General features: G+C 42.4%; 1 protein-coding gene across 3 annotated transcripts in view; it reads right to left on the bottom strand.

Moving 5' to 3' along the window:
* The window catches only part of nrg2b (neuregulin 2b), a 55,356-nt gene that overhangs the window by 5,472 nt on the left and 34,962 nt on the right, over window positions 1–14,922 (bottom strand). Inside the window, exons 5-9 of one of the 3 annotated variants that reach the window (XM_085788479.1) lie at window positions 14,336–14,394; window positions 9,512–9,535; window positions 6,132–6,240; window positions 5,257–5,377; window positions 2,009–2,130 (exon numbers count right to left, since the gene is read on the bottom strand). In XM_085788479.1, coding sequence (XP_085644605.1) covers window positions 2,009–2,130; window positions 5,257–5,377; window positions 6,132–6,240; window positions 9,512–9,535; window positions 14,336–14,394 — 435 coding nt within the window. The remainder of the gene's footprint in view (window positions 1–2,008; window positions 2,131–5,256; window positions 5,378–6,131; window positions 6,241–9,511; window positions 9,536–14,335; window positions 14,395–14,922) is intronic. The other 2 variants (XM_085788480.1, XM_085788481.1) reach the window with 2 other exon arrangements.

Here is a 14,922-nt window from a genome sequence, read left to right as displayed (position 1 = left end):
CTGACTGTAGCCGTCTGACAAGACAAAGCAGAGGCCACAGATATTTTTCTTTGGTTAGTCTTTCGACGGAAAAAGGGGTTTTTATACGCACATCAGGCTGTCTTGAGGTGCAGGGCAATAAAAAGTGTCATAGAAAAAAGTCTTTCGACGGAACCATAGATTAAGTTTTGGATGGTGAGTGTGTATTACAACTGAGTGACCATAAAAACCCAGCAGGGTCCAGCTCCCACTGTCGCTGGTTACAGGCCGGCTGTTCCTGTCCGTGAGGATGAGCACAAGTTCTGCAGTGAAACTAAAATTAGCTGAATTGAAGCAGTCGTCGTGTATCAGGTATATTTTTTTTATGAAGTTTTAACAGTCATATTATGATAGATGTAAATATATTTTATCAATAAAGGACTGTGGTAGCAAAACGACACCTGTAAACAGGTTGGGTGAAATTACATCACAGCCATGGACAGTAAATGCACCCCGTACCTGTATCTATGCAGCTTACAGGAGCCTAATTATTATGACAGGCTACAGCTAGCTATGATTAGACTGTGGACGTGTCTATAGCTGTGGGCATTACTGCTATTGCGATTACAGCTATGGTTGTAGCTACTGCTGTGGCTGACAGCAAGGCTGTGATAAGTTTAACATTAAATGACCTACACTGCGGTGAAGCTATCATTGACCTCCAGTTGTGTTTTGGTAATACATCAGATAGAAGTACCAGGTTTGAATCCTGGCAGGGGGATCTGTCTTTTCATTGCTGCCCTGGCTGTTGCTCCTTTCTTAGCTACAGCCACGCCCACAGCCATAGCTGCAGCCCTGCAGTTACAGTGACGGTCCAAGCGACAGTCCCAACTCTAGCTACAGCCACAGAAGTCGTTATAACCACAGTACTGTGCAGAGTGTGCAGAGTGTGCAGTCGCTACAGTGCCGTTAAGGGGATAGTTAAACATTTTGGCAAATTTGCCTATTGCCATAATTTAATTATCGGTGCATGTTGTTTTTTAAATCCGCGGGGCAGAGACATGAGCTGCTCAGTGAACACAATGGAGGTGAACGGTACAGGTCCCCTGTCCCTCAAAACTCATCAAATACACAATCCAACAACTCCTAAATGCTTTCATAGAGAAGTTGTGACCTGCACATTCGCCACACTATGAAATAATCATGTATAATTATGTAACATTATGACACACAAAGCAAATACTCGAAGCTGCTTGCACTTTTGAAATCACTCCGCCCATCAGGCGGCATGATGGGGCGGCAGTGGCTCAGGTGGTAGAGTTCGGTTCGAATCCCGCTCTGTCCCGGTTGCTGCCGTAGTGTCCTTGTAGTTCCGGCGCATTTGCCTCGAAAACAACTCTGTCTCATAATGTTACATGATTACTTCATAGCGTGGTGAATGTGCAGATCACAACTTGTCCACACAAAAGCGTTTTAGAGTTGTTGGACTGTGTATTTGATGAGTTTTGAGGGACAGGGGACCTGTACCGTTCATTTCCATTGTGTTGGCTGAGCAGCTCTGCTCAGCAGCAGCTCTGCCCCGCGGATCTCAAAACAACATGCACCGATTTAAAGGTAATGAACCTGCTTCTATGACGGCAATGTTGAACTATCCCTTTAATCTTTCCAGAGTTTGTAGAGTTACGGTCCAGCCCTCTAGTGGTGAAGGTTTGTACCACATCCTAAAAATGTTGCATGTGACCAACACATCTGCCACTGTGGTGATGAACCTCCAGTTAATATCACCTCAACACTTACCTCCCCTCACTCACTCATGTCACGTAACACATTTTCTTACTCTGACTTCGAGCCACACAGACAGTTTTCATTTCACATGTCCAGATTGGATCTGTCTCTGAGATCTCTCCCACTGCCCCAACACAGCAGAGGTGAATTCAACAACACATACAGCAACACGTCTCTCCAGAAGCCAAAGTGACCCCATAAGATCCTGCATTACAATGTCATGCTGATTTCCATGTGCATCTGTGTGTGTGTGTTTGCCTCCTACCTGGAAGCATGTGAGGCAGTGGTCGAGTGGTGGGAGCGGGTCGACATCCGGCTGCCATCGAAGTTGCCTGCACCCTCTGGTTCGTGGTTGATCACACGCTCTGTGGTAGGGACATCCTTGTACTGTGTAACACACATGGACAAACGGGACTGCATCGGTACAGCATCAACCATGATTTGCTCGTTTATCAAACTATCTCTGACCTGATTTAAACCTCCCACTTGCTCCTGTGGTAATCTCTCTCTCACGTGTGCACAGAACGTGAGTTTGTGTACCTGCCTGTATGTGTGTGTAACTACGTGAGCATGGGAGTTGCTTCACTTACCCGCTCCTTCCGTAGCTAGCGCTTCTGGGCCCGGTACGACCCAGCACGACCGGACTCGGCGAGGCCGTAGCTCAGGGCGTCCCTGTCGCTACGCGGCCACCAGTGGTGGACAGTAATGGAGTAAATTTACTTGAGTACTGTACTTAAGTACATATCCAGAGGATTTGTACTTTACTTGAGTATTAGATTTCTTTGGTACGTATTACTCTTACTTGAATACATTTCCAAGACAAATATTTTTACTTTTACTCGAGTTAATTTCTAGGAAGGCTGAAAAGTACTCGTTACTTTCAGGTCTGCTCTTTTTTTTTCTAAAATACTATTGGACAAAACGTGAAAATGACAATTGCTGTCCTCTTATTATCCCATTCATTTTATTTCTCTGCAGCTTTATATAACATTGTGGTTCTAAAAGCAGCACATCAGTGCAGGTGGTTTCAAAGAGTTAATTCTCAGAAACAAGAGTTAAAAGGTCCTTAAATTCATCTAGAAAAAATTATAGTAATTCATTGATGTGAAAAATAAGAAATTTACTCTTACTCTTACTTTTACTTAAAGTAAATTTAAAAGCATGTACTTTTGGATACTTAAAGGGATAGTTCATCCTAGAATGATATTTCGCTCATTATCTACTCACCCTCATGTTGACTAAGGGCTGGAAGAAGTTTCAGAGTCTACCGTCCCTTCTCTGAGTTACAAGGGGTCTTGGCGTAGCAGTGCATGTCCATATAACGGTTGCAAAGGGACACCAGAGCTCTTCGTAAAAAAACACACACAAAAAAACATCCAAATACCTCCATGATGCTCGTATGTAATGTCCGTCTTGTGCTGAAGCCCCAAATTGCGTAATTGTCCCGAAAAAAATTAAATAAGTCTATATTTTAAGCTTGTTTGTAGCGGAAGCTTCTCGAAGCTCCTCTTCCTGGTCCGTCCAAATCTCGCGTGATTCGCAGTAACCGCACTGACGCCGGCGCAAATCACGCGAGATTTGGACGGACCAGGAAGAGGAGCTTCGAGAAGCTTCCGCTACAAACAAGCTTAAAATATAGACTTATTTAATTTTTTTCGGGACAATTACGCAATTTGGGGCTTCAGCACAAGACGGACATTACATACGAGCATCATGGAGGTATTTGGATGTTTTTTTGTGTGTGTTTTTTTACGAAGAGCTCTGGTGTCCCTTTGCAACCGTTATATGGACATGCACTGCTACGCCAAGACCCCCTGTAACTCAGAGAAGGGACGGTGGACTCTGAAACTTCTTCCAGCCCTTAGTCAACATGAGGGTGAGTAGATAATGAGCGAAATATCATTCTAGGGTGAACTATCCCTTTAAGTACCTTTAAAAGCAAGTACTTTTTTACTCTTGCTCAAGTAACGTGGCAACTGAGCTACTTTTACTTGTAACGGAGTAAATTTTGACCAGTAGTATTTGTACTCTTACTCAAGTACTGGGGTCGAGTACTCTGTCCATCTCTGACGGCCACAGCAGCTCCACAGCCGGCCAGCTCGCTCGACTCGGCACTAGGTTCTTAGTTCATTTGGTGTGTGTCTGACTCTCTTCTTCTCAAAACCCCGGAAGTTGTCGCCAACCTCCGCCTCCCCTCCAGACCAGGTGATACGGTTGCCTCAACTCCACCCACTCACGGGGTTAAGTGAGCTAACTCCCATCTCGTGATATGTTTCTGTGTTGCGTATTTGTGGATCAGTCTACCTTGACCTCACCTGGCCCTCACACTTCACCTGCTTCACGTCTCCCAGGGGAGTTCATAACATACTGCTATAAAGCACACACACAAAAACACACATCTTAACACTTTTACTAACAAACAGATGATAAATGTGAAAAAAGTATGAGCTGACATCTAACCATGACATGACTCTTTGTACATATTTAACTTCACATCACTTGTCTCTCCTCACTGTGTTTTCACTGCTGCCATTATGCTGACTCATGCCTATTATGTCTCCAACAGGAAGGTAGGTGTTATCTGCCCTTTCTGTAATGTCTGTCAGCTTTGTGCCACCACATTTCCCTTTGTTGTGAGTGGATCAGAGTTTTATTTGCACAAAGACTCTTTTGGAGGCAAAACCGCTCTGAAGGCTAATGGAGCCTTCTTGGTGGAGTTAAATCAAAGTGACAAAGCTAAATAAAGTCACTATCACCATCACCACCTAAAGAGACATGAACCGGCTGAGGCTCTGTGGGCTTCCTGCAGTTTGCTCAGATGAAATTTACATCTGTTCTTCTTCTGTCCCTGCTTTAGCATTTATGAATATCTGAGGGGATTCTGAACATTTTGACACCAAAATCCTATTTATAGGGCAGTTATATTTAATTTAAAGCACTGATAGATCTGGATTTATCTCAGTAGCACTTTAATAGAAAAGTGAAGTCAGTGTTGTTCTCTGTGTTGTAATTAGTTGTTAATAGATAACTGTATATTAATGAATTGCTCTTGTTGTGCTGTGTTGCTGTTATTGTACCCTATCAGAGGTTGAAACAAAAGATGCCAAAAATGCCTCTTGTACAGTTTGGCAAATACACCAAGCTTGGCGCTAACTAACCAGCATATCAAATAAATAAATGAGTACATAAATAAATAATAAGATTGATAAATAAATAGATAAATCTTTCTTATCCTCCTTGCCAAGAACTGACAACGTTTCACTGCTTTTAAAATTCAATTGAATTGAAGTTATGTTTGTTGAATTTGAAAAAAAAAACCACAAAAAAAACCCCCAAACAGTAGGTTGTGATTTATTTTTGGCTGGAGAGCAGCTCTGCCTCTGAGAAGGTCAGGAGTCTGTCTGCAGTGACCTGTTGGCGGTTTCTCGTAAGCATGAAGTGCACAGCTGTTGTGGGGTGAAACTCAATAAGATTTTCTCACAATTTTTGTGAGTTTCTACTGGTTGGACTCACATCCATCATGGGGATGTCCTCAGGACCCAGCCTGGGGTATTGGGGTCCATTGGGGATGGGTGGCTCCACACACGGATTCTGATTATGGTGTAGATGACTCTGCATCTTCTTCCTCTGCTTCCTGGATATGTAGGTGATAATAAAAAAGAAACAATAAGTAGAAGAGACTAATCTATCGACAGTGACTTTATCTTTATCACGCAGATTGTCCACTACTTATCACAATGTTCATTTTATGGTCAAGGCAACAATATCAAAGCATCTAAAGCTCATATGAGTAACAATACATATATATAAAGGGAAATCAAATGATTACATTTTTAGTACTGATTGTACAAAGCCACCATAGTAAACCAACCATACGACATACAAATACGAATTATTCAATCTGTAGGAGTTCTGAAAGGTTCACTACATTCATTTCATTTCAGACTGGAGAAAATAAACTTTATATAAATTTATATATCAAACCTTTTTTTTCTTCTTTCATCTTCCATAAAACATCTCACGACCCCACAGAGTTATTTTGTGACCATTCGGAGGCGTCTGACTCCTCGGGTGGGAACCATTAAACTACCAAACTTCATTTAAAAATTGTAGAACAGGCAGAACTTCAACCAGCTGCCAAAGAAAGCGACGTCGAACACCATAGTGTGAACGTCTGTGAGTGATTTAATTATTTTCCTACTGAACAAGGACTTTTACTTTGGTCACTTTAACTTTGTCCTTTTAGACTGTACTTTAAGGGTCCGAACACATCCTCTGCGCTACAGCATGAGAAGAAGCAGCTCATTACCAACTTTTCTTACAGTGGGTTCATTTGAAGGTTTGAGCCTTTTTATAATGGGACATCATTTGATCTTTTCTTTGAAGACACGTACTTGGTTTTGCAGTAGGCCACCACACAAACGATGCCAACCACCAACAACGCCACACAGATGCCTGTGATCGTCAGCACCCGCCTCTGGTAGAGCTCCTCAGCCTCTGTGGATTGAAACACACAAACACATACAACACACACGTTCACATGCGCACACACACACATTCATGTATTGCAGACACACACAAAACAGACAAAAATAAACACACACGCACACACACACACACATACAGCATGAGCACTTCTCCATAGACGGTAACTACGGAAACAGTTTTCACACTTATTATTCTCTCTATTATCTGTCACTTATTATCTGTTGCCATCATGTCGCCTGCTCTGTCATGTCTTTCAGTTTTAACTGTACTACACCCATACAGTGATACTATAATAAAAGACTAAGTCTACAAACTATTATGATGGAAAGCAGAGATGTAAACCTACATGCTGACATTGACTTCCTGCTCTACCTACAGCAGAGTATTTACAATGGTCATGGGGATGTAATGCTACAGGTGGCACTGGCCAGGATCTGAATGCATCATGCCAGGATGGATGGAAAAAGACAAGAAAGGTTCAAAGTGTCAACACCACAGTGGTTTAGGAGTGAGATCAAACTTTGTTTTAAAAATGTAAAGAAAAATGCCTAAAGGTTTATTTTAAGGTCGTAAACAGCACATCTATGTTTTGTGTATAATATGTTCCTGCAGTTCCTTAAAAAAAAAAATTCTATCAACTCCCTTGCTTGACCAAAGCTTACACCAGACATCCAGATGATGTTATGAACCCTCTACCTATGGTAACAAAAAACTGCAGCATAACATCCTTCTGTAAGTGAGGTCTTAATTTTTCATCTTTTTTTGTTTGTTTTTAATGTACGTAACAACATAACTCCAGTGAGCAAAGCAGTGGTTTTCTGCTCTGTCTGGTAGAAAGTTTAACCTCTGATAACAACCGGTAACCACAAGCCACTGTCATGGCAGCATCCTACATACATCCCTCTTGCAAAATTAGAAGTAAACCACTGGAAATTGGCAAACTTTATTTTTTGCTGGGGGTAGGCTACTTGTTAAAGGACCTATTAGTAGCAGTGGCGTGCACTGGGGGGGGGGCAAGGGGGGCAGTCGCCCCCCCTAAAGTGCCCCCGGGAGCCAAAACACGCCTTAAAGTGCCCTCTTGGAAGCCAAAACGCGTCCTAAAGTGACCTCATGGGGGCGAAAACGTGTGCTAAAGTGCCCTCTTGGAAGCCAAAATGCATGCTAAAGTGACTTCATGGGGGCCAAAACGTGTGCTAAAGTGCCCTCTAGGAGCCAAAACGTGTGCTAAAGTGCCCTTTAAAGCCAAAACGCGTGCTAAAGTGCCCTCTTGGAGCCAAAACGTGTGCTAAAGTGCCCTCTTCAGTGGTGAGGACGCGCTATATGTGCCCTTTTTTTCCCAATCGCCCCTGCCCTTCAAAAAGTCTGTGCACGCCACTGATTAGTAGGTTTCTTTATTGACTGGGGTTTGTCATGATCTATGGTCATCAATGTCTTTATAATGCAAGAGGTTATAATCTACCCTCTGAGCAGTGCTAAATCATCGGGGCAGACTGAAGGTAGGCTAATGTAATGGTTAGCATGCTAACTCAAGTGGAAGAAAAAGAGTTGATGGAAACAAGAGTTAACATTGATGTTGCACCTCTGGAGGCAGCTCTCTCTTGGTGATTAAAACAGTGAAGTGTGATGCTGAACTCACAATTTTTCTTCTACACTGGTCAGTTAGCTGCTAATGCTCAACAATAGCTGAACTTAGAAAAGGCTTTAAATCATATTGATCTAAATCTGACCACAGCTCCAAACCTGTTTGAATCCAATACAGGTACTATAAGTCCTCACTGTGACATCACATGACACTGCATTAAACTGGTGAAGTCCTAACAGGTCTGTGTTGATGCTGTGTGAATACGCTACTATGTCATCTTCATGTGTTTTAGTTAATCCAGATTTTTGAGGCCCACTGTGGCGTATAACACTGAGTCAGAATGGCAGGCGCAACGATACAATAACAGAGGAAGCAACAAACAGAAAAGAACATGAGGGGAAGAGGGAGAGAATAAAAGGAGAAAAAGCAAAGTGGTGAAGGAGGAGGAGGAGGAGGAGGAGGAGGAACCACGTAGACAGAGGGGGAGGAAGGGGACTGAGAGGGGAGCAGGGGCGTGTCCAGGAGGAAGGCCCAGGGAGGAAGCAGCCCCATTAACCAAAGACCGGCGTGACTTTGTCCCCTTATCAACTAAAACTGGATTATAGAGGTCCTTGGATTGTTAGTTACGGCTAAATTAAAGTCCCTGCAGGGTAAGATATTCTTTTCAAAGTCATATACTTTCTCAAACACAAACATTTTGTTAGTTTCAGTTCCAGTGTTTCTATTCGGTTCAGACTAAAACCTAAGCTGTTCGCATTACACAGCAGCACCGGTGAGCAGTCTGCAGGTGAAAACCATCAATGTCAAACAGAGCTGTGGGTCCTTAGAAGAACAAAATAAGGTTAAACACAGCTGATTTCTCAAATATATCATTTCCACGATCAGTTTGTAGCAGGTCAATCAAACCTTGTTCCCTTTACCCGATTCGTCACCTAACCCCCCCCCCTTCCTCCCTCAAAAAGCCCTGGACACGCCACTGAAAGGGGGGGAGTGAGAGGGAGGGGCAGCGTTTCTAAATAAAGGGCCTCTGTAGGGATTGACAAGCCTACGAGAGCCTCGGCCCGGCATTGTGTGTGTGTCACAGGGAACTGATACAGAAAGGCAAAGGGAAATAGGAAGGCGAGCTCGCTGGCACAGTGGAGCCAACAGCAATCGTGATTTAGGACAGGCGAGCTCTTGACTCTGACACTGAGTCAATCATGGGCAGAATAATAAGGACAGACGATGTGGTCAGGCCTTTTGCTGGCTTTTGGCAGCGCTTTGCAAAAATACTTGCAACTTGCATGCTTTTATCTGACAGAATGCTGGAGCCAATAAGCACATTGCCAAAGCCCAGAGGACGAGCCAGATCCTTGTATTTATCAATTCTTTGATTTTTTTTTTAACACAGAAAGTAGCTTTGCTCTTTGTATCATTGTTTTAATTCACCTCTGCACTTCATCAATGCATTTTCCCCAGTTAATTAGTTTTTGTCTTCAATGGATTTTCCTCTAAATTTGTCAGGCTATGAGAAGAGTACATGCAAAGAGGGGAGGTTACATGTCTTAAAACCAGGTTAGTGGGCAGGAGAAAAAGAGGGACAGGTTGAGAGAGACCTAGTTGTTGATTTTAGAAAGAAGATGGCACAATAATGTGTGACTGTGTGAGGATCTTGGCAAACTCTTTAAGCACAGCAAAATGAATAATAATGTTCCATACCCATAAATTCAATTCTGAGAAGCTCTGCCAGCGCAGAAAGTTGTCGTGGTAAAAGGAAAGACACAGATAGGGTCAGGTGTAATGTCCACTTTGGAGCAGATATATTATTTTCATGTCCTGTATACGCTGAACCAGGATATAAGTTAATTAGTGCTGTCAGTCAGTGATTGACATGTGTACCGTCCAGTAACAGACAGACAATTCAGACAGCCTCAGCTCTGTGACCCCCAGAAATGACAGGAAAAATAAAACTTAATCAAACAAAAATCAAAAGCGAAGGGAGAAAATGAACCAAAGGCAGAAGGAAAGAGAAGCCAGCAGGCAGGAAAGACATGCAAAGACAAAGACAGACGGACAAAGACAGCAAGACAAGAAGCCACATCACTTACTGCTATATTTACTAGACCTCATTTCTGGAGTAAACAACATTGGACAGAAATACAAAACAAAAAGAAAAAGAAAAAATAGAAAAAAACAAGACAAAAAAGAAAAAAAAAACAAGAAAACGAAAGATAAAAAGCAGTGAGTTACTCTCCAACATAAAAACACAGTACAGTCAATGAGGCTGGCACAGCAAATGGGGGTGGGTGCTGTAACTCATTTGACTAATGGCAACTGTGTGCCTTTGTATTGATTACAGCATACCTCTTGTATAGCACTTTGTCCCTCTACCGCTGCATACAGCTATTATAACCTTTCATATGATTTACAGAGAAATCATCTCAGCATTCCCAATTTCCATAGCTTTGCATGCATTACTGGCCGTCACGAGAGGAGATGTTGGCCAATCTCCTGTCCAACCCTAACCTTAGCTGCTTAGTGCTTTATGTTCGCAGAGACTAGAGAAGCAGGCAGTGACAAATCAACACAGATTTAGAACAACAGAAGGTGTTCCTTCAGCTGACTGAAAGAGCGTCACAAAGCAAAATAAAAGCACAACAGACAGATTTCAGCGTGTAGACAAGGTTTGATGGTGGGGTCAAAATAAGACAACAGACATAACATACAGTGATATCGCATGATATCTAAAAAAATAAAAAAAAATGCTCAGTTTAAATCTGACATCAATCTGTGTGGGAACATCCACAAACAGACAAACAGTAAAACAAGACAACATGGCATGAAGCAGCAGTTTCACCCCTGAAAACAAGAAAACCAGGGTCATCTCCAGCCCTCTGTGCTATCTCCCTGTGATTGCGTGGACAGTAAGTTGACAATGACTTACCCAAAGGGAGAGAGAATAATAAGAGTATAAAAGCTGCAGGGCCAGGCCTAAAGAAATCATTGACTCTTCAGCGCTGTGCTAAATTTGTATGCATGTGTCCTGGGATCTAGAGTTATCATGACACTGTCCATGCTATCACAGTAGAGTTACAAAATATGCTGCATTGTGTATCACTGTGACTTAAAGGAATAGTTTGACATTTTGGAAGTTCTAGATATTTGTTTTCTTGCCGAGAATTAGGCTATATGAGAAGTTCTACTCATCTCATATCTGAATGCTAAATGTGAAGCTGCAACCAGTAGATGGTTCATCTAGTTTAGGCCAGGCTCAGACTACAGGAGTTTGATTTTAAAAATAGATTGCATGACGCAAGAAGAAACATGAACAATTCAAGGGACATACCTTCTTGCACAGCTACCTCTGGTTTCGATTGTATTTTGCATTTCACAAAATCATTGTATAAGTGTTAGTGTCCTAGTTTCTCAAGCAAAGTAGCATCTCTTGACAAATTTGTTAGCCACAGTAGCACATGCATGGCTCACATTGTTTAGTGACTCAAATTCAGTGGAAGCTTTAACGTCAGTAATACTAAAGAAGTCTCAGTAAGAAAACTGTTGAGTTGTCTAATCTTCGATAGAAATGGAGGTAAGATTTTAACTTTTAGATGACAGAAGTATGCTAACTAGTTAGCCTTGAAGGCTAGAATGTTAACTGTTGCCTGGCAACACTGTCAGGACTGATGTCAGCCTCTTGTTCTTTTTGTCTCCTGTTGACTTGTAGGTAGGCTACTGACCTAACCATATCCATAACCATAATCATCTAGATTTATAACTCCTATAGTAAAGGGGAACATACGTCAGTCCGACCGCTCATTTCTACAACTAGGCCACCCATTAATCTGAGTTATTCTACAGTGTTACGGTTAGGTTTAAGGTTAGGGTTAGGCTACTAAAGTCAGAGAAATGGGAGGTCGGACTAATGGACGCAAAAATAAAGAAATCTATGGTTGGAGAAATGGGAAGTCGGAGAAATGAGAAGTCGGAGAAATAGGTAGTTGGACAGACGTCATGCGCCCTATAGTAAATATCAAATACGGTTGCAACTCGGGGGATTCAGACTGGGACTGTAGACTCCTCACATTATCAGATAACCTGGTCCCAAGTTTTGACTGAGAACTCCTGTAGTGTGAGCCCAGCTTCAGCATAGAAGAATGGCACCATGGGGAAACAGCTAAACTGGCTCTGTAACAAAAAAAATAACAAAAAGAAATCCACCTACCAGCAATACTGGTTGCCTGGCAACCTCAAAGTGATGACAAGAATCCAAGAAATGGCTCAGCACACATAACAATGTGTAGCTTTTACACAATAGTTTTTTTTTGCACAGTTAGACAGATGAGGTAGATCGTGTAAGTGAGCTTTAAAGAGTTTGTTACCTTTGGACAGAGCCGCACTGTTTCTACCTGCTTCCAGTCTTCATGCTAAGTTCATCATCTGGCTTAAACTTTGTGTTGAACACAATAACAAAAGTGAATTTTTGTGTATTTTTTTTAAATGTTGAACTACTCCTTTCACGCTGTGATGAGAAGCAAAACATAACATTGTTTCTGGACATTATGAAGTCAACCCTAAAACATCTGAAGCAGTGTTTAGCTACATGCCACAATGAGAGAGTTCATCAGATGGTCCATGGATGCTCAGAGTGGAAAAAACAACTTATCACATTCACCACTGTGAGTTTTATCCTGATCTGATACGATATATCAACAAAGTCAACTTATATGAGGATCAATACCATGACTGATGCATAGCCATGAGGGATGCTTTCAAAACTCATTACCCAGACTTGAAATGTTGAAATATATTCTTACTCTTAATCTTATTCTCATGCACTTGCCAAATTGTTTTGATTTTGGACACAGTGTTGCTTCTGGTAATGACTGGCAGCTGTTCAAAACAATGTCAGACAGACTTACATTGTTCTCCATCTGAAGCCTTTAAAGGACAATTCCGGGCGAATTCAACTCTGGGGTGTATTTTCATATCATTTTAGGTCTAAAAGAATGAATCTGAAGATTTTCAGTTTAATCGCTCCTGTTTTGCGGTAGTTGCGTCTGTCCCCGCGTCCCCACGGCAGCAATGAATGGGAGTGGATGTAAGTTCCGCTGTTTAGGCTGTTTCCAGCCCTCAAAGCCGCAATTTTTTTCCACAGACAGCGTCAGATGGCTACTCAAACATGCACCGAGAAGTTTATTTACTTCAAGCAAGCCGGCATGTTTGTAAAACTAGATCTAATTCAAAGTCTCCCGGAGTCTCGCGCGAGCCCGAAGTTGCAGTGCTGGTGTATTCAGGCGCAGTCGGAGCTACCGCTTGTGTCATAAACACAGGAATATCAACTCTTTACTTGCTTCAAGTGTACATTTTTTTCCACAGACAGCGTCAGGTGGCTACTCAAACATGCGCCCAGAAGTTTTTTTTACTTGAAGCAAGTAAAGAGTTGATATTCCTGTGTTTATGACACAAACGGTAGCTTTTCCCACTGCACCTGAACACACCGCGCACGGCAACTGGGTCTCGCGCGAGACTCCGGGAGACTTTGAATTAGATCTAGTTTTACAAACATGTCGGCTTGCTTGAAGTAAATAAACTTCTCAGTGCATGTTTGAGTAGCCATCTGATGCTGTCTGTGGAAAAAAATTGCGGCTTTGAGGGATGGAAACAGCCTAAACAGCGGAACTTACATCCACTCCCATTCATTGCTGCCGTGGGGACGCGGGGACAGACGCAACTACCGCAAAACAGGAGCGATTAAACTGAAAATCTTCAGATTCATTCTTTTAGACCTAAAATGATATGAAAATACACCCCAGAGTTGAATTCGCCCGGAATTGTCCTTTAATTGTCACTGCTCCTGATACAAAAAGGAACATCTATGGAATATTTTTTTCCTCTTTGTTTATGAGGGACACAGTACAGAATAAGGTCTAACAACCTTGTATTAATGGTTTCTATCGACATAGTTTTTTGCCTTGATCAGTTCATTTTTCCTTTTATAGCTTGAAAACTAAGCAGCACCAATGGACCATATACAGAGAAAAGTGACAGTGTTGCAATAAAAGCAAATAACTTGAACCTCCTGTATTTGTGCTTGCTGTGTTAATTCTGTGTCTCCTCTGTTTCTCTTTGAGCTATTCTCTGGATCACGCTTGAACAGAAGTATTTTGTGTGCAGTTAACATCTTAATACACAATTTTAACAAGCAGATGTAACATAAAAGTATGGCATTTGCTGGTTAGTTGTTGATTCTGGGGCTTTTTAGAAGCTCTCTAGGCCACAAGACTTCAATCAGATAAACTAAAGTGAAAATATCTTATTAGTGTAAATAATAAAATATCTAAATTGGCTGTTTCTGATTACCAGAGGAGAACCACAGAGGAACCAGGGGAGACAGGGAGGGGAAGGGGTGGACATAGAGGCATGCAAACGCACGCTTCCACACACACACACACACACACACATTAACAAACACACCCCCAACCCCTCCAATGTAGCATGCAGTATTTCAGTGGGAAGGAGACAGACAAGAGCAAATGGACATACTGTAGAAACCGGCCATGACGGAGTTTTGACAGCGGTCCCCCGTATAGTCATTGGGACACCTGATGGAGGGAAAACAAGACACAGAGGGGCCAGAGAGGGGTGGGGGAGGGTAAAAGATACAGAGGGAAGAGAGAGGGTAAAACAAGAGGTAAGAGAGGAGTACACCAAGACAGATAGGAAAGAGGGGAGGAGAGTAGGAGGGAGGGAGACACAAGAGAGCAGAGAGATGAGGGGTTAGAAACAGCACAATCCACCAAATACAGAGAGAGAGGGAAAGAGAAGAAAGAGAGAGAGAGAGAAGGAGAAGAGAGAGAGAGAGAGAGAGAGAGAGAGAGATGACCTGCATACCGTGACGTCACCGCCATCAATATGACATCACTGCTACAGTTAACACATCAGTCATGAGGGTCAAGTGATGGTGGTGCAGGAAGTGCGAGGGGCAAAACGTACATTTGTTCATTTGTTTCCTTCTAACCTCTCTCACACACACACACACACACACACACACACACACACACACACACACACACACACACACACACACACACACACACACACACACACTCATTTCCTTATAATATATTATG

This window comes from Trachurus japonicus, chromosome 10 (genome assembly GCF_045865225.1).
Source record: "Trachurus japonicus isolate A0001 chromosome 10, Traja_1.0".
Taxonomy (NCBI): domain Eukaryota; kingdom Metazoa; phylum Chordata; class Actinopteri; order Carangiformes; family Carangidae; genus Trachurus; species Trachurus japonicus.
This window is presented reverse-complemented; position numbering and strand designations above follow the sequence as displayed.